The 19,101-nt window shown below is 40.7% G+C and overlaps 1 protein-coding gene across 25 annotated transcripts in view; it reads right to left on the reverse strand.

Annotated features, from left to right (window-relative positions):
* Window positions 1-19,101, reverse strand: part of LOC146455506 (uncharacterized) — a 44,458-nt gene that overhangs the window by 17,667 nt on the left and 7,690 nt on the right. For 2 of the 25 annotated variants that reach the window (XM_085094211.1, XM_085094207.1), the window contains exons 5-35: window positions 18,639-18,940; window positions 17,133-17,400; window positions 15,529-16,101; window positions 13,920-14,495; window positions 12,382-12,945; window positions 11,259-11,372; window positions 10,750-10,863; window positions 10,340-10,453; window positions 10,030-10,143; window positions 9,802-9,915; window positions 9,513-9,626; window positions 9,074-9,187; window positions 8,780-8,893; window positions 8,183-8,296; window positions 7,886-7,999; window positions 7,616-7,729; window positions 7,288-7,401; window positions 6,907-7,020; window positions 6,676-6,789; window positions 6,356-6,469; window positions 5,793-5,906; window positions 5,462-5,575; window positions 5,156-5,269; window positions 4,400-4,513; window positions 4,113-4,226; window positions 3,876-3,989; window positions 3,639-3,752; window positions 3,407-3,520; window positions 3,172-3,285; window positions 2,790-2,903; window positions 2,040-2,153 (exon numbers count right to left, since the gene is read on the reverse strand). In XM_085094211.1, coding sequence (XP_084950337.1) covers window positions 2,040-2,153; window positions 2,790-2,903; window positions 3,172-3,285; window positions 3,407-3,520; window positions 3,639-3,752; window positions 3,876-3,989; window positions 4,113-4,226; window positions 4,400-4,513; window positions 5,156-5,269; window positions 5,462-5,575; window positions 5,793-5,906; window positions 6,356-6,469; window positions 6,676-6,789; window positions 6,907-7,020; window positions 7,288-7,401; window positions 7,616-7,729; window positions 7,886-7,999; window positions 8,183-8,296; window positions 8,780-8,893; window positions 9,074-9,187; window positions 9,513-9,626; window positions 9,802-9,915; window positions 10,030-10,143; window positions 10,340-10,453; window positions 10,750-10,863; window positions 11,259-11,372; window positions 12,382-12,945; window positions 13,920-14,495; window positions 15,529-16,101; window positions 17,133-17,400; window positions 18,639-18,940 — 5,247 coding nt within the window. Of the gene's footprint in view, window positions 1-1,724; window positions 1,848-2,039; window positions 2,154-2,789; window positions 2,904-3,171; window positions 3,286-3,406; window positions 3,521-3,638; window positions 3,753-3,875; window positions 3,990-4,112; window positions 4,227-4,399; window positions 4,514-5,155; window positions 5,270-5,461; window positions 5,576-5,792; window positions 5,907-6,355; window positions 6,470-6,675; window positions 6,790-6,906; window positions 7,021-7,287; window positions 7,402-7,615; window positions 7,730-7,885; window positions 8,000-8,182; window positions 8,297-8,779; window positions 8,894-9,073; window positions 9,188-9,512; window positions 9,627-9,801; window positions 9,916-10,029; window positions 10,144-10,339; window positions 10,454-10,749; window positions 10,864-11,258; window positions 11,373-12,381; window positions 12,946-13,919; window positions 14,496-15,528; window positions 16,102-17,132; window positions 17,401-18,638; window positions 18,941-19,101 lie in introns of all 25 variants that reach the window. The other 23 variants (XM_085094193.1, XM_085094192.1, XM_085094194.1 and 20 more) reach the window with 23 other exon arrangements.

Genomic DNA, 19,101 nt, shown 5'->3' on the forward strand with positions numbered 1-19,101 from the left:
TGCCAAATAGCTTTCACTGCCTTTTGCATTCTGGGTAGGTCGCCTTTATTTTCACGGAGTGCTTTCCCATAATAACGCTGGAAAGTGTCGATCAGATTGTCTGTCAGGCGGTTCCGCCCACCAATTGTCTTTCCATCTGACAGCTTCTTTCCTTTCATATCCTTCTTCTTCCTTCTCAGTCGTCCGCCCATTCTTTTTTGAATGTGGCCCACACATTCCACTTTTCGCACGGTTACTTCGTCACCATAAGGCTTTGATTTCACCACATCCCGATGCGAAGAGCAGTCACCATCACCTACAAAGTCCACATATCGCAAACTGTGCTTCTCGATGGATCTCCCCCACATGTCAACAGCACCTTGGGCCTCCATGGCTTTTGATGACTTGTCAAAGTTGGCTGTACATTTTGGCCCATGTGACTCCATCCAGTCAATAAACTCTTGAGAGTTGACATCAAGGTTACTTTTGCCACGACATTTGTAGCACACTTTGCTTTTCAATTCAAAGTCAACAACTTTCCCTGTTTGGACATCAATAGCAGAAACCATGCCATACAAGGACTGAAAACCCCTCCTGGCCCAGGTACCATCACAAGAGACCGCAATATCAACAATTTCCTCTTCAGTAGCATTATTGAGGGCTCTCACCTCTTTCACAGCCTTCTCCATTTCGGCCTCTGCAACTTGCTGAGAAACGCAAGCGATTCGCTTCACGTGGGTCGCGAAAGACTTCTTTGCCACTGGCCCCGGCATGTTCATTACGGCACAGAATTTCGTTAAACTTGCTCTCCCTCTTCCAATAATTCTCATTGCAAGTGCTGACCTTCGGTTTATATCATAGAAACGGGCCTTTCCAGACACAATCTTCTCGGAAGTCGGCAGTTCCGTAAAGACACGACACGCGTTGTTTGCACATTGTAAAACTAGCGTTCTTGCCATACCACAACCAGAAGGCCTTTCAAATAAATGTAGACTGCCCTTTGAACACGCTTTACAAACAGCACTGGCTAAAAGGACTCTCTGCAAAATACTGACATCTTGAAAACGATATCCAGTCGGCTTTAAATTTGATGAAGATGTCTTGCTTGTCGTCGGAGAAGGAGACGCTTTCAAATCTTGACGAAGCTTCTTCGCCGAAGGACCATCATCACTCCCGTTCGATTCTTTTGGTTTTCTGGAGCGTTTTCCACGAGTAACCGACCGGCGAACCGATCTAAACTTGGTTCTTGGCATAATAAAACTAATACCTCGAAAAACCAGAAGAAATACAGCGTTTAAAACGATAGGTAATCTCTGAGAAAATCTTACACCTTCGAAATTACAAGTTCCACGTTTCGCAACGATTGTTGTTCGCTGAAGATTAGTTCCCATGCCCCCACGGAATTAAAAATGTACCAGGCGTTCATGGCATTCGTCGTGGTTTCGTCAGAGGCTGTTTGGACGCTTTGGACGGGTAAAAAATGGTAAAAAAGGACGCTTGTTGCCTTCCGTTGCCATGGAAACAGGAAAAAACAAAAAATAAACTTTGGATCGCCCTTCAAATTCAGCAGATTTTATGGCGCGCTTTTTAAAAATAGAGAAAAAAAGGTCCACAGCACAAAAATAGAGATATCAAAGGGGTTTATGGGCCCTAAAAATATTTCTTTTGGGAATATCACTTTTTTGGCACTTTTGCGGGTATCTACTACCTTAAGTTAAAATATGTTTTGAAAAAAAAAAATTCACTGTTTTTACCAACGCTGCAGTTCTTCCCAGTGTAGCCATCAACACAATTACAACTGTAATCATTCACGGCGTCGATACAAGTTCCTCCGTTAAGACAAGGCTGCACAGCGCAATTATCGATATCTGCAGTTAAAACAAAGAAAAAATGAGGGACGTCGTAACGAAAGTTCTTCAGTGCTTAAGTTATTTCATTCACAGCGCAAAAACGTTTTGTTAAACTGTTTCCGCCATTTAAAGTACGGATATTTACTTGTCAACTTTAACTGAAATATTTCCTTGACAAAATGTCTCCTGAGGAAGAAACACCGTTCTCACCAACGCTACAGTTCTCCCCAGTGTAGCCAACAGCACAGATGCAAATGTAATTGTTCACGCCGTCGATACAAGTTCCTCCATTGAGACAGGGCTGATCCGCACAATCATCGATATCTGCGACAAATAAAGAAATATACGTGACAGGTTTAAGGCTCCTGATTATCTTCTCCGTAAACTGAAATATCTAGTGGATAACGGATAATGACGTCTGAGACACAAACACGTCAGGCATACCCAATGAACATATTCGGTGAATAGTATCTTTTCGTAGGAAGGTATAGTTCGCCTAACACTTTTATCGACTATGGAAGCGGGCGCTCGTATTTTAAGGACGGTTCGGGGCGGTTATAATTAGATGGCCTTGCTTTTTCTTCGCGAATGTTCCATCTACAGTTTGTCCCGGGGTTTTCGGATAGCATTTAATGAAGTTGACATCTTCTGTCATATAAGTGCGAGTTTACTTAGGAACTTCGTCGGTGCTTCGTTCCATCAAATTATTCCAATAAACGCTTGTATGATTCGATGAGTGATGGAAGTTCACCTACGATTTTTGAATGACGGGTTGCCCTAGAAATTTCGTTGTAGGAAAGCCAATTCCCTGAACGTCCAGCTGAAGTATCCATCAGACCAATTTTTTCAGGGATTTAAAGTATGCCTTTTAATTACGTTAAAAGGACGATTATAGGGTAAAAGGGATGTTTCGGAACGTAAAAGAAAATTTTGTCGTCAGGTGGCTGACACATTTCTTACCAATGCTGCAGTTCTCTCCAGTGTAGCCATCAGCACATATACAAATGTAATCATTTACTCCGTCGAAACAAGTTCCTCCATTGAGACAAGGCTGATCAGCACAATCGTCAATATCTGTCGTAAAAACAAAGAAAAAATGAGGGAACATCTTTAAAGAGAGTTCATTTCTTACTGTTACAAATTACAAATGTAATAAAAAAAAAAAAATAAAAATAAGGAGACATCTTTAAACAAAGTTCATTACTTACTGTTATTTTATGAGTTGCAATGTCTTTTGTTGAAGTTGATTTTGCCAGTATAAAAGACTGCTACTTATTAACTGAAATAAGCTGAAAAAAATTCGATTAAACAAAACTGCTGAAAACAGAAACTCTGTTCTTACCAACGCCACAGTTCTTTCCAGTGTAGCCAGAAGCACATCTACAAGTGTAATCATTCACGGCGTCGATACAAGTTCCTCCATTGAGACAAGGCTGTACAGAGCAATCATCGATACCTACAGTAAAAATAAACAAAAAATCAGGCAACATCCTCATGGAGAAAAAAACTTGACCTAAACAGAAAACAATTCGTCGAAACAATAATTGCTGAGAATAAGAATAGAAACTTGTTCTTACCAATGCTGCAGTTCTTCCCATTGTAGCCATCAGCACATATACAAGTGTAATCGTTCACGCCGTCGATACAAGTTCCTCCATTGAGACAGGGCTGATCAGCACAATCGTCGATATCTACAAGAAAAAAGTAAACATACGGAACAAGTTTAAGAATCCTGAATGACATTCTCCCAAAAATTGAAATATTTAGTTTTCTGAATGATATCGTTTGAGACACAAATAACGTTCTTACCTATGCTGCAGTTCTTCCCAGTGTAGCCATCAGCACATATACAATTGTAATCATTCACGGCGTCGACACAGGCTCCTCCGTTGAGGCAAGGCTGGACAGCACAATCATCGATATCTGCCATAAAAACAAACAAAAAAATTAGGGAACATCCTTATGGTGAACAAAAACTTGACCTAAACAGAAAATAATTCCTTGAAACAATAATTGCTGAGAATAAGAATAGAAACTTGTTCTTACCAATGCTGCAGATCTTCCCAGTGTAGCCATCAGCACATATACAAGTGTAATCATTCACGCCGTCGATACAAGTTCCTCCATTGAGACATGGCTTATCAGCACAATCGTCGATATCTGCCAGAAATAAAGTAAACATACGGAACAAGTTTAAGCGCCCTCATTATATTGTCCCTTAACTGAGTTCGAAATATTTAGTTGACTGGATAATATCGTTTTAGACACAAATGATGTCCTTACCGATGCTGCAGTTCTTCCCAGTGTAGCCATCAACACATATACAAGTGTAATCGTTCACGCTGTCGATACAAGTTGCTCCATTGAGACAAGGCTGCGCAGCACAGTCATCGATATCTGCAGTAAAAACAAGGAAAAAGAATCTGGCACATCATAACGAAAGTTCGTTCAGTGCTGCAAAATCAAGTTTTGTGTAAGTCTGTTCGTCATTTAAATGACGGCTATTACTTCTTAACTTTAACTAAAATATTTGCCTGACATAACGTTTGAGGATTAAACACCGTTCTTACCAATGCTGCAGTTCTCCCCAGTGTAGCCATCAACACATACACAAGTGTAATCATTCACAGCGTCGATACAAGTTCCTCCATTTAGACAAGGCTGGTCAGCACAATCGTCGATATCTGCGACAAATAAGAAAGCACATAGTACAAGTTTTTAAAAGGCTCCTGATTACGGATTATCTAGTTGACTGGATAATAACATTTTCGCTGAATGTCTGTTCGTAGGAAGGTACAGTTCGCCTAGCACTTTCGTCGCTATAAAAACGGGCACGACCCCTGTATTCTCGGTACAGTTCTAAACGGTTAGTTGGCTAGTATTTTCTTGGCGAATGTTTTTTTGACCTTCCATTGTCTCCGAAAACGTGCTTGGCGCAGTTTGCCGGCTTTTTCGCTTATGAGTTAATGAAGCTGATATTTTCTGTCGTATAAGTGTGAATCTACCTGGGAACTCCGTCGTTGATGCTTCATTCCATCAGATCACTTCAATTAACGCTTGTATGATATCCTTTTGTACACAAAACGTAGGGTTTCGGTAAGTGATGAGTTCACCTAAGATTTTTGGATGACGGGTTGCCCTAGAAATTTTGTTGGAAGAAAGCCAATTCCCTGACATTTTCTGAAGCTCTTTTTGTTTTTGAAGAAAGGATCTAAACGGACAATTTTTTTAGGGATTTAAACTATGCTATTAAAATTACATAAAAAGGACTATTATAAAGTAAAGGAAAATTTTGTCGTTTGGTGGCCCGGCTGACACGTTCTTACCAATGCTGCAGTTCTTCCCAGTGTAGCCAACAGCGCATACACAAGTGAAATCATTCACACTGTCGATACAGGTTCCTCCATTGAGACACGGCTGATCAACACAATTGTCGATATCTGCCGAAAAAAGAAAAGAAATTTTAAGGCCAGTTACAACTTAAACAAAATGCAGAGTTTCACTCAAATACATCTTTGTTGAAACAAAGGAATGATGATATCACTGCCATATCAGATCATTGCTTACTTTTAAGCCTATCGTTAAATTTTTTTTTGAGATAATAACTTTTGAGACAAAAACTCTGTTCTTACCAACGGCACAGTTCTTCCCAGTGTAGCCATCAGCACATAAACAAGTGTAATCGTTCACACCGTCGATACAAGTTCCTCCATTGACACAAGGCTGATCAACGCAATCGTCGACATCTGCGAGAAATAAAGAAAACACATTTTTACGTTTTTCAAGTTCTCTTAATTCGAGTGTTAAAACAAACAAAACAATTGTATGGTGACGAAAACGTAGCTTATATACAAACAAAAGAAGACAGATTTAGAGGCTTTGTGATTACCTTCTCGACACACCGCGAAATATTTACTATAGTTGATTGGATTATAACGTCTGAAACACAAATAATGTTCTTACTAACGCTACAGTTCTTTCCATTGTAGCCATCAGCACAAACACAAGTGTAATCGTCCACACCATCACTGCAAGTTCCTCCATTGAGACAGGGCTGATCGGCACAATCATCGATATCTGCCAGAGGCATTTGGAAACATGAAACGAGTTTCCTTTTTATATTGAACTGTCTTTTTGTTGATGCTAAGCAGTGATGAAATCGCAAAACACTACCGAGAAGTGCTTGAGAACTCAGTATTATTATTTCGGCGTATTGACTTTATTCGAGATGTGATAGAACTCTGTTCTCATAATTACTACAGCTTCCAGTGCAGCCAACAGCACATATTTTAGGTGCATTCGTTTTCACCATAACTACAAGCTCGAAACATAAAAAGTCAGTCTTAAACTGAAGCATTTCTGAAGACTCACGGTGGTAAAATGGCACCTTTCATACAAAAAGAAGAACCGTTTACAGGACTCTACGATATATTAGATAGTCCGATGTAGCTATTGACTAAAGTAAAATAATTTCTTTAGTGTAAATAATATCTTCAGAAGCGGATAAATTGTTCGTATGTTCTTACCAACACTGCAGTTCTTCCCAGTGTAGCCATCAGCACAATTACAACTGTAATCATTCACGCTGTCGATACACGTTCCTCCGTTGAGACATGGCCGAGCAGCACAATTGTCGACATCTGCCAGAAACAACGAGAAAAGGGGTCACGAGAGGACATCTTTAAGGAGAACTATTCGGCATAAATGTTTAACGAAAATACAGTTTTCCACGGAAAGCCTTTTGTTGAAGTAAAGCAATGGTTACTCTTTCACCTGTTGTTACATGTAAATTGTTTTCCTGAGTTGAGACAATACCTTTTGAGACAAAACTCAGTTTTGTTCTTACCAAAGCCACAGTGCTTCCCAGTGTAGCCATCAGTACAAACACAAGTGTAACCATTCACGCCGTCGATACACGTTCCTCCATTGAGACAGGGCTGATCAGCGCAATCGTCGATACCTGCGAAAAATAAAGGAAACGTACGGGACAAGTTTAAGGCTCCCGATTACATTCTCTCCAAACTGAAATATTTAGCTGCCTGGAAAATAATGTCTGAGACACAAATAATGTTCTTACCAATGCTGCAGCTCTCCCCAGTGTAGCCATCAACACATATACAAGTGTAATAATTCACGCTGTCGATACAAGTTCCTCCGTTGAGACAGGGCTGTTCAGCACAATCATCGATATCTGCGTGAAATAAATAAAGCATTCGAAACAATGCGACATCTACCAGAAAAAGGGTATGGAATGAAGGGAAATCTCCCCGGACATCTCATATTGTGTCCAAGCACAAAACTAACGCTCTGTTTGATATAAAACTGGAAAGTCTTCATTTGAAGGGAAGCAGTTATAAAATTGCAGGTAGGTTTTTAATCATAGTAAGAGAAGTTTTTTTTATACTGAAATATTTAGTTCTAAGCATAATGACTTCCGAGACAAAATCATTGTTCTTACCAACTCCACAGTTCTTCCCAGTGTAGCCAGCAGCACATCTACAAGTGTAATCATTCACTCCGTCGATACAAGTTCCTCCGTTCAGACAGGGTTGATCGGCACAATCATCAATATCTGCGAGAATATAGTTAAAAGAAAACTATTTTATAGCTCTCAATTCGAATGCCAAACTGAGTTGTAATGCCAAATCGAAGTACAGAAACGTTGATAAAATCACAGGTGATGTACATAGAGTATGTTCGGGATATAAAAGGTTCCCGCGGCCATGTCATTGACTAAACTGACATATCTGATATAATGAGTTACGAAACAGAAACTCTGTTCTTACCAATGCTACAGTTCTTCCCAGTGTAGCCATCAGCACATGCACAAGTGTAATCGTTTACAACATCACTACAAGTTCCTCCATTGAGACAGGGCTGATCAGCACAATCGTCGATATCTGCCAAAAAAAAAAAAAATAAAAAAAATAGTAATAATAAAAAAAGAAAAGGGGGAAAATTTAAGGAGTGTTAGTTAAACTGCTCCTCTTTTCAACTGACTAAACTGAATTGTCTAGTCAAGATAAAAAGTTCTGACATTGAAACTTTGTCCTCACCAACGCCACAGTTCTTCCCAGTGTAGCCAACAACACAATTACAAGTGAAATCGTTCACGCTGTCGATACAAGTTCCCCCATTAAGACAGGGTTGTTCAGCGCAATCGTCGATATCTGCGAGAAACAGAGAGAAAATAAAGGAAAAGATAATTCTTGTACAGACCCAAACTAATTTTTCTCTCAATTAGAATGAGAGCAAGTGTTTCTGGGTTAACAGATGCTCATATCTAATAATGCACTGACTAAACTGAAATACTATTGAAATAACAACTTGAAAAACAGAGTCAATTCTTTTACCTATGCTACAGGTTTTCCCAGTGTATCCATCAGCACATATACAAGTGTAATCGTTCACGCTGTCGATACAAGTTCCTCCATTGAGACAGGGCTGATCAGCACAATCGTCGACATCTGCCGAAAACAAAGAAAACCATGAACCAAGCAGAAAAATCATCAATACATGTCCAAAGCTTGGAAAGTTAAAGGAGAGCTAGTTAAACTATATTTACATATGACAAGTTTTATCTGTCATTTCGCTAAATCCTTAACTTGCGTCAATATTAAAACAAAACGAAGCATCAGTGACAAGCTGGAGAACGGCAGAGAAGTAGTTTCGCGGGGTGAGACAAGGACGGTCAGTACAATCATCGATATCTGCGAAAAAATATACAGTGAAAGTTCAAGGAGTGTAATTTAAAGGTACCCTGACACAACACTCTTCTTCTTTTTATTTGAATACCAGAGTGTTAGTCTGAAACTTCTCAAGGCAAAGCACTCCTGCGGTAAAAAAAATGACAGTTTTTATGCACAGGGAACAATTAGCTTCCGGCAGGCCATTGACTAAACTGAAATATTTATATAATATAATTTTTGAAACATCCACACTGTTCCTACTAACGATGCAGTTCTTCCCAGTGTATCCAACAGCACATATACAAGTGTAATCATTCACGGCGTCGATACAAGTTCCTCCATTGTAACAGGGCTGGACAGCACAATCATCGATGTCTGCGAGAAATACGTTCAAAAATACCAAAGGGCCAGTCTTAAACCAGAGGATTGGAACGTTGGTAAAGTCGCACATAATGTAGGGAGAGAATAATTGTTTTCGGGCTATAAGAGGCTCCTACTTTGCCATTGACTACAAAGAGGAGATAATAACTTCTGAAACACAAACTTTTTTCTTACCAACACTGCAATTCTTCCCAGTGTAGCCGTCAGCACAAACGCAAGTATAATCGTTCACTTTGTCGATACAACTTCCTCCATTGAGACAGGGCTCATCAGCGCAATCGTCGATATCTGCCGTAAACAAAGAAAACTATCAAGGGACGTCTTTGAAGGGGAATAAGCAATACAAGTCTAAAATAAAACCAGCTCAGCGTGCGAAATTCAAGTAGAGATAGTTAAAGTATACGTATGACAAATCTTTTCTTCAGTTCACTGAATTCTTAATTTGTGGCAATCTTAAAACGAAGCAATGATGCAGTAACCGAAAGGCAGCTAATGGACAAAGAGAAGAAGTACAACAGTTTCGCAAAATGTAAGAACCCTGCTTGTCTATTGACTAAATTGGGAGTGAGCTATTTAGTTCCAATAAGTCTTGAAAAAGACACACTGTTCTTACCAACACTGCAGTTTTTCCCAGTGTAGCCATCAACACATACACAAGTGTAATCATTCACGGCGTCGATACAAGTTCCTCCGTTGTGACAAGGCTGGACAGCGCAATCATCGATATCTGCAGTTAAAAAAATGTGGGACAACATAATGAAACGTTCTTCAGTGCTTAATGTTATTTCATTCACAGCTGCAAAATCAAGGTTTGTTAAAACGTTTTCTCTATTTAAAGGGCGGCTATAAACTGAAATATTTCCTTGACGTAATAAATTCTGAGAAATAAACACCGTTCTTACCACTGTTACAGTTCTTCCCAGTGTAGCCAACAGCACATATACAAGTGTAATCATTCACTTCGTCGAGGCAAGTTCCTCCATTAAGACAAGGCTGATCAGCACAATCGTCGATATCTGCGCGGACACACGAAGAAAACATACGGGACAAATTTAAGGCTCCTGATGACCTCTTCCTTAAATAGTTTCCAGGCTGGATATTAACGTCTGAGACACACATTATGTTCTTACCAATGCCACAATTCTCCCCAGTGTAGCCATCAACACATACACAAGTGTAATCGTTCACGCCGTCGACACAAGTTCCTCCATTGAGACAAGGTTTGTCAGCACATTCGTCGATATCTGAGAGGGGAAGGGAGAGTAAGATGAGGGGTCATCTTATTGTGTCTAAACACAAAACGTTTTCTTTTACCTCAAGAACTGCCATAACGCATATACTACTAGTTTTTGGAGTGTAATAGACAGCCGTTTGCTTATTGTTATAGGTTTAAAAACATTTAGTTGAAATGAGACTTCAAGGATAGAACGCTGTTCTTACCAACGCCGCAGTTCTCTCCAGTGTACCCATCAGCACATGTACAAGTGTAATCGTTCAGACCATCGCTACAAGTTCCTCCATTGAGGCAGAGCTGATCGGCACAGTCATCAATATCTGCGAGAAATAAAGAAAAACATAGAGAAAAGTTCAAGGAGTGTAATTTACAGTATCTGGGCACAACACCATCTCTTCTCTTTTATGTAGAGTGTCAGTCTTAAACGTCTTAGGCAAAGCATTCCAGCAATAATTAAATAATTAATTTAGTTCTAATTGTGAAGCACTCATGAAATCGCAGCTTGTATTTACTACGAGAAGTGATTTCATCATATTAAGGTCCTCTGTTTACCCACGACCAGAGCTGAAATATTTAGTTGAGATTACAAGTTCTTAAACAGAAACTCTGATCTAACCAATGGTGCAGTTCTCTCCAGTGTAGCCATCAGCACATATACAAACGTAATCGTTCACGCTGTCGAGACAAGTTCCTCCATTGAGGCAGGGCTGATCAGCACAATCGTCGATATCTGCCGGAAACAAAGAAGAGTATTAAGGGACATCTGCGAAAAGAACTAGTAACACACGGCTAAACAAAAAATTATCCGTAGGTCGTTGGTTCGATTCCCGCCGAGGTCGAAGATTTTTTTTGCCTCGTGCGGTCTTCCGTTTCGCACTAGAGCTAACGCTCAGAAGAAAATTCGTGGCTTCACTTAAGCACTTAAACATACACTGCAGAATTAATTCTCTGCTTCATCATTTTAAATCAAAAACAGTTTAGGCGTACAAAGTCTTCTGTTTAAGCGAAGTAGTCATGTAATCGTAGCTTACATACAACGAGAAGAAATGTTCCGTAATATAAAGGACCACTGTTTAAGTATATTTATTTGAGATGTTAAATTTTCAGAAAAAAAATCACTGTTACCAATGCTGCAGCTCTTCCCAGTGTAGCCAACAGCACAATTACAAGTGTAATCGTTCACACCATCAATACATGTTCCTCCACTGAGACATGGCTGACCAGCACAGTAATCGAGATCTGTGGGTAAAAAAAAAAGGTGTGGGTTGAGTTTAAGGAGATTAAGTTACAGAGTACAGAAAGAAGGGCAACAATCCTGAACAGAAGCCTTGGGACACTTGAAAAAACCCTTATCCTCTAGTCTCCTAATCCGCCCTATTTTATTTGCTTGTGTGGGAATCCTGACCCTCAGGGTTAGCTATGGGCGCTGAAGAGGTTGGTCAAGGCCGAAACAGCTGTCGCGGCTGCAAACACTCAGACTCAATCGTTTCGATCTGAAATAGGGCATAGATTTTATCCATTTTGGAACTTCGCTCATCAATTCCGTGGGAAGACTGTTTTTCTGATCTCAAAGAAGAAAGAGAGACCAAAGAAACATGAAAGAGAGGCCAGCAATCTTCGCATACTCGCTTTGTGGTTCCCAACAATAATCTCATCTACTACTCCATCCAAGTTTTGAATTGAATCAAATGGCGAACTAACTACTGAAGGTTTTCACTTTGGCCTGTGAGTCAGGGACCTTACAGACGGACTTATAGATCGTCCAGCCTATGCCAAGCATTGCCAATGTGAACATTTAGGAGAGGACTAAGTTCCCAGAGACAAGTTCGGAGGAATAAGAACTTGAGGCGCACGAATCTTTTAAAGTCCGCACATCAGCATATTGTAGAGTCTGAATCTTACCCGTGTAGGCGTTTCATTCAGAAAGCTGTAGACCGCAAATATGATCTGAGGTCAAAAGCAGCCTGCAAAATACTCGATCCATATCCCAGACAAAGGCGGTTTCTTGAAAGTTAGAGTTAAAAGGACAAATAAGTCTTAGTCTATAAAATAGCCAAAAATGTACTTCAGCGTAAGACAAGATAGTCGTCGAATTATGGCACGGGATCAAAGGGAGATTACCCAGTCTACAAGCCTAGGCGGGTTTGCTTGCAGAGAGAAACTATCAGTTTCTATCACTCAATACTATTTGCGCGACAAAAGCCATTCAAGGGTCATTGCGAGGCTGACAACGCAAACTGCTACTTACTTGCCAAATGGCAGGCTTGACTGGTTATGTTACCGAGTTTGAGAAGTAGGTCTTTAAAGCCCTTGGCCACTACAACATTCTCTGTTACCAGTCGTAGTTCATCTGGGTCCACACCGGACCCAATACCTATGGCCAGGACACGGACGATTGCCTTCCGAAGGGGCTCGGAGGCCTCTTTCAATCCCTTGGCGTCCGATGCTTGCGTCTGTTGGCCGTCAGTTATTAATAGGGCAATATTGGGCACGCCCGGCCTCGCTTCAGGGAAGATTTCGGTTGCAGTTAATTTCAGGGCCTTGTCGATTCGCGTCACGCCTCTCTCGTAAGGTAGATCATCTACAGCTTTCTCGAACTCCTCCAAAGTCCCATATTGTCCGAATCGAGCTTGCACTGAGGCTGAGGTACTGTACAGGACCATCGCTGCCTGGGTCTGACCTGGTGCTAGGCCAAAACTCTTCGCTAGCTGTTTGACAAGGTGCTTCTCTTTTATGTAGTTGGTTCTTCCAATGCTTCCCGAGGAATCGATGATAAATGCCAGATCCACTGGAGTGTCACATGGCGGTGGCGCTAAGGAGAAAAAAATGCAAGTTTTTAGTAAGTGGCTGTCAAGGATTAGCCACGCGATGTATCTCCGCCCTTGAAACTGTATTTATAGCCTCCGAAGATGACAATTTTGTCACATTTGACTTGGCGTGGGGTGAAAAGTTTGGCTAAAATGTAGTCGAAGTGTGGTTTGTACTGAGGCTGATTTAATTGAAGCTGGAAAAGCTACTGTCTATTCAAAGGTTCCAGCATCATTTCAAAATGGCATTTTATGCATGCTAGAAAGAAAATGTTAAAGTAATTTCCAAACTTAAGAAGATAATATTATTCTGGATGTTGGAAACAGCTTTTTCGTCGAATTGACTCGAATGCTTAAGATAACGGCCAGAATAAAGCATCCGTGGGTCTAAATTGCCATGTTGTTGGAGAAAAAAAGTCTCAGAACTAAGTCGGTTAAGGACTGATAATATTTCACGTGGAACAAATCTAACGAAGCTCAAGGACACGTTATAAAGGCCTAGAAGCAAGCTGAAAGTGATAATCGTATTAAACATCTATTAATAAGGTAGACTAGAGTAGCTTAGCCTTCCCGCTCTGTGTCTGTGGCGCAAATTATCTCGTTCGACGTGGGGGAGGAAAAGGACTGGGTGGCGGAAGCGCCGTGACAGTAGCATTGCGTGACAAAAGGGAGAAATAATCTCAAGAGTTGACGATGCTGCCTATTTTGGGCATCAAGCGAAGTCGGGATATAAGTACTTTTGGTTTACTTTGTTTCATTGCGTTATTACAGTTTGGTTCAAAGCTTGCAGAGGAATTTTATCATACACGTAAAAGTACATTTGTAAGCCTGCAAGACTGTCACATGCATCACAATTTATCTTCTGTTTTAAAAGCTATCTTCGTAAAGCTATCTTAGCTGTTCGTTTTTTCCGTACTATTAAACGCGTATGTGATTGGTTGCTGTTCGTAGTGTACAATTATCGCACGACTCAACTTACCGGCTGCTTCACATATCTTCAGGCTGACATTTCTTCTCTCCAAAAGCAGTTGGTCATAAGAATCTACCTGCAGGATGTCTTCATCGCTACTCACAATTGATCGCAATTCTTGCTGATTGACTTCTGTTCCTACGTGAAGAGCGATCACCTTCACTTTTGCTTTTCGTAGCGGCTCGGAAACCACATGCAAGTCGTGTGTGTCAGGGGATTGCCTACCACTTGTTACAACGAATGCTATTTTAGGTATTCCTACGCGGGTAGTGGGAAACACGTCCGTAATAGCCACCTCAATGGCTCTATCTAGTCTGCTTTCTCCTTTTTTATGATGCATTTTAAAAGCAGCGTTCACAAACGAAGCAGTGTTGGCTGAATCTTCAAATCGAAAATGAACTGAAGCTGTGTCGCTATAAAGCACCAAAGCCGCTCGACTGTAGTTTCGCGAGATTCCGAAGCTTCTTGCGATGGATATTACCAGCGACTTTTGTTTCTCAAATTCTTCGGCGTTGATGTTGTCTGACGCATCCACCAGAAAGGCGATGTCCACAGCGTCAAGGCATGTCGGTTTTTCTATTGGTTCTGGGGAAGACAACGTTTATATAGCAATAAGTAAATTGTGTTCCGTCAGTCAAAATGTTGGGCGATTAAAGAAAATTGACTTGAATTAAAAGAAAAAAAGAAATAAAGAAATAAAAAGAGAGAAAGTAATGCAGGGCTTGGCTGTTATCTTTTAAAAAGTCAATCACAGCAATAGGCAAATTCTCTCATATCACTTTGTGGTCTTTTAGAGGACGGCAAAGACATGTGCTAAATAATTGTGTAGGACACATGCTGGGCGATTGGTTTTGCTCATTAGTGCTATTGTTTTGTGGCTTTCTCGTTACCATTTCCGTCGTCCTTGCTTAAGTTCTCTATTAATAGAACAAAGAGAGGACCCTCTCTTGATAGAACCTATGACATCCCAAGTACTGGACGCATGCTCTAACCAGTAAGCTGCAGTAAAAGCTCATGGTGAGTCTGGTTATTAGCTAAGCCGGGTCAAGAGAGGATCAAGGCCCCTTGGTCCTCTCTTGGCCGAGCACGTTCTTTTGGGACTCTTCTGGGAGAGGAATACACAGAATAGACGGTCTTCATGTTCTTTTGGGACTAATACCTATTTCAGGATGAACGGAAATCGAATAGCATTCTATTTATTCTACCTGCTTCCCTCACCCCTCCTCCCCCCCAAACAGCAGAATGAACGGAAAACGGTTTACCCAGAATAAGAGCAAATGTGTTCTTTTGGGAACTGAAATTCGATGTATTCTGTTATTCCTTCGCTAGAATATTATAACTCACAGCTCCTGCTGGCGTGACCCAGGCTTCTTTGAGGGTCTGGAAGTTAGGGTTATAATTATATCTAATCTTTCGAGCCAGTGGAAGTCTAGTCAAATTTGCAAGAACTCTGCTGACATGACTGAGCGTCTTCGCTATGTAATGTGTGGTAATGATGATGATTCTTACGACCGTTATTATGAAGCCCGATGTGATGTAAATGATGATGACCAGTGTGATAATGATGATGATGATTGTGATGCGTGTGACCGGCAACCACCTGTTAAGATATTCTTACCTGCTGCGGCGCAAACTGTAGCAGCGATGTCACGAATTTTAAACATCAAATCCTGAGAATCCGTTAACTGAATCAGGTCGTGGTGATATTCCACCATACCACTCCAGTCCTCCACATCAACACCTTTACCAACACCCAGAGTGACCACGCGAACGTCTGCTGTTCTCGAGGCTTCGAATACTCGTTTGACCTCTGAGGCATTTGATCCAGATGCTGGGCTCCCGTCAGTGAGAACTACAGAAAGCTTTGTTACTCCTTCTCTTGCTTTTGAAAAAACGTCGCTGTTTGCTGTCTTCATGGCCTCGTCTAGCCGCACCACCCTCTGTCCACTCCGATCCTTTGTAATTTTGTCAACGGCTTTTTCAAAGTCAGTGAAATTAGAGAATTGCCCAAAATCGGCTTCAACGCTAGCCTTCTGTCCGTAGGTTACAATCGCGGAACGCCAGTTTGCGCCAAAACTTTTCTTCATGATTTTTACGAAGTTCTTTTGTTCAGCAAAATAATCCTTGGGCGTGTTTCCAGAGGAATCCACCACAAATGTGACATCGGCAGGAAACTTACACGAAGGTGGAACTAAAAGAAATAATATTTCACTAAATTTATTTTTTCCAGTTCGGAAATGGCGCTTCCAGTTTAAGATAATGGGGCATCCCTAGAGATCCAGGGGCGGCAGCCTGGGCGGGACGACTTGTTCACCGGGGAAATTTGGACGAGCCAAATCAAAGAAGAGCAGTATTGCCTCTGGGAAGCTATTCTTGTCAGACAACTTTTAGAAAAGGTTAAATTTCGGCCTCTGATTGGTCAGAATTTTCTTCTGCTGTCCTTTTTTCTGCTTGCTATTATTTCACTTTTCCCTGCTTTCTTACACGATATTGCTTTCATTGCGTACAACAAATTCCGTTGAATTTTAACACATGGAAGAGGTTCACTCCCCTGCTGAAAATAAAGGAATTCTTACGTTTGTTGTCATTGCCTAACGTGTTTACTTCAATTTTGGTTTTACGACACTCACAAAGCGAAGAGGTCTGCGTGATTAAAATTATTAGGGAAGATATACAAAGTATTCTGCACCTACAAGAGAGCTTAAGCACAGACTTTCGTGAGCCACGGATGGCAACCGCAAGTCGAATGTTTCATTTTTTGGCGTGGTTTTGCTCCTCACTACGGAAAGGAAAAGCTCTTGTTGATTGTTGTGTTGACGTTACAAACGCGATGTCGTCAAAACGCTAAAAAAAGGGAAGAATTCAATTTCCGGCTTCCGTCCGTGGCTCAAAAATGTCTGTGCTTAAGTTTCCTAATATGCACTATGTTTATATCACTGACTGTCTAAGCTTTCGACGATAAGGTTATTGGAGGGGTGCGGGGAGTGGAGGGATCGAATTTTGTGGTCCTCGAAGTAAGATTGAGTTAAACTGTTAAAGGCAGACTCATTTTAAATTTGCAAAATTCACCTACTACTTTTCCTCGGCCCTATTCCACATCAGCGGAGAAGGAAATCAGAGAGATAGTATTTTTATGGATTTTATTCATTGGATGGCAGCAAAAGACAAACTTACGATAACCTTGTCAGGTTCGCGCGCTTTAAGAATCGGGTATTTACTTACCGGCTGCATCACAGGTTATCTTGGCCAATCCGACTGACTTTTTCATCAGGTCAGCAAACGACTCTACAATTAGGAGATCTGCGTCATTTTTCACCAATGGCCGCAAAGAAGCATAGGAGACTCCAGGGCCCACACCCACGAGGACGATACGAACACCTTTATTCCCCAGGGACAAGACAGAAGTCCGCCATGCTCTGTTTTTGTCTTCCTGTGCGTCGACTATAATGACAGCAATTTTCGCAACTCGTTTTCTTGCGTTTGGAAAGACCTTTAAAATGATATTGAAATGGCTTGACGCTAATACATAGTTGAAGTGTCAATGTTGTGAGAAACTGAGCCTTTAAACGGAACTCTACTCTTACAGTGAATTGAGGAAATAACGTGGCAAGTGTGCAAAAAATTGCGTGTAATAATCATCTATTTAACAATTATTCCACAAGCAAGCGTTGGATATGGTAGATAGCCAACGATACAGATAATTATATCATATCTCGCAAGTGCGAGTGGAATAATTGTTCTATCAAAAACAGTCAAGAAATATCATGCTAGATCTCGCTGATTTTGCTTCGCAAGAACAACCAAAAGACAATTTTAATTACGGTCTCTATTTTTCAAGCGTGATAAAATGGCGCACATACCATGGCCGTTGACCCAATCAAATCACTGGAATCCCACTATACAATGATCTACATTTTGATATATACAGTATTTCCAATTATTTAACGTCAATGTATTTCAATGATGAAAATTTCAAGCTTACGCGACAAAGCCCGGCGTAGCCTGCGTGCTGGCGGAATTGACCAGGCAAAGGCAAAAATTTGACGTCGGACACACCCGTTGACGCGGTGTTGGTGTGGCTTTGTAATAATAATAATAATGACAATCTTTAATGAGTAAACTTTTTCACTAAAAAGTGGTTTACAAAAAGGACCTCGAAAATTAAAAATTAAAAATTTACAATGAATAAAAATGCTAAAAGATGCTACTAAAAACTAATGTATCTTATGTGTAATACAAAACTTAAATCAATGAATTAAAAATCTGACGCTTCAAAATATTTACATTATCAGAGGCTCGTATAGTTTTGTCCAGCGAGTTAAAATCACTTACAGCATGATAGCCAGTTCTTTGTTTACCCCAGTTTCTTTTAATGGATGGAATTTTGAGGTTTGCTTTATTTGTCGCCAAAATATCGACACTGAGCGACAATAACATCATCTTCGAAGACTAGACCGAATGGTGTTATTGGTAGTTGTAAACCTGGCTAAGTTTACAGTTCGCCTCCATGTTTTTTTTTATCTGCAAGGGGACGACATTTCTAATTTTTGATAGATTTCCTGTATTCATAAAAGTTCATAGCAAGTTGCCACCTTGTCACGTAAGGTTACAAGTTCATCAGTCCCTGATATAGTGTTTTCACCCTCGTTAAACAGATCTATTTGTTTGTTCACTTTGTTCGTAGGCTTCAAACTTTGATCCTACAATTTCATATGACTTATTGCGTACCTTTTCCTCAGCAAGTTTCAGCGCTTCTCTTATATTGCCACGATTTCTTTCATATTTTAAAGAAGTAACAGCCTCGAGGAAGTCGTCTGTGGATGAAATGGAATCGATGCCCAAAGATGCATCCACTGAAGCCGAAAACCCGCCATACGTGACAATGGACGCTCGGCTTTGTCTGGAGGAAATACCAAACCCCTTTGCAACAGTCTTCACGGCAACCTTTTGTCTTAGAAAATTCGTTTCTAAAATTCCCCCGGAACCAAAAATGAACGCTAAATCTGCCGGAATGTGGCAGGGCTCCGGTTCTGCAAATCAATAAAAAAGCAGATTAACCACAATTAGTACAGTGCCTCTGACCTAACATAATTAATTGTAACTGATCAACATGGCTCGTTTTGCAAAGAACTTGTTATTCAATTTAACTAAGCACTTTTCTGAGGAAAGCTTCTTCGAAGAGAGGTGTGAA

The sequence above is a fragment of the Pavona decussata genome, unplaced genomic scaffold (genome assembly GCF_977016875.1).
Source record: "Pavona decussata unplaced genomic scaffold, jaPavDecu1.1 SCAFFOLD_273, whole genome shotgun sequence".
Classification (NCBI taxonomy): Eukaryota; Metazoa; Cnidaria; class Anthozoa; order Scleractinia; family Agariciidae; genus Pavona; species Pavona decussata.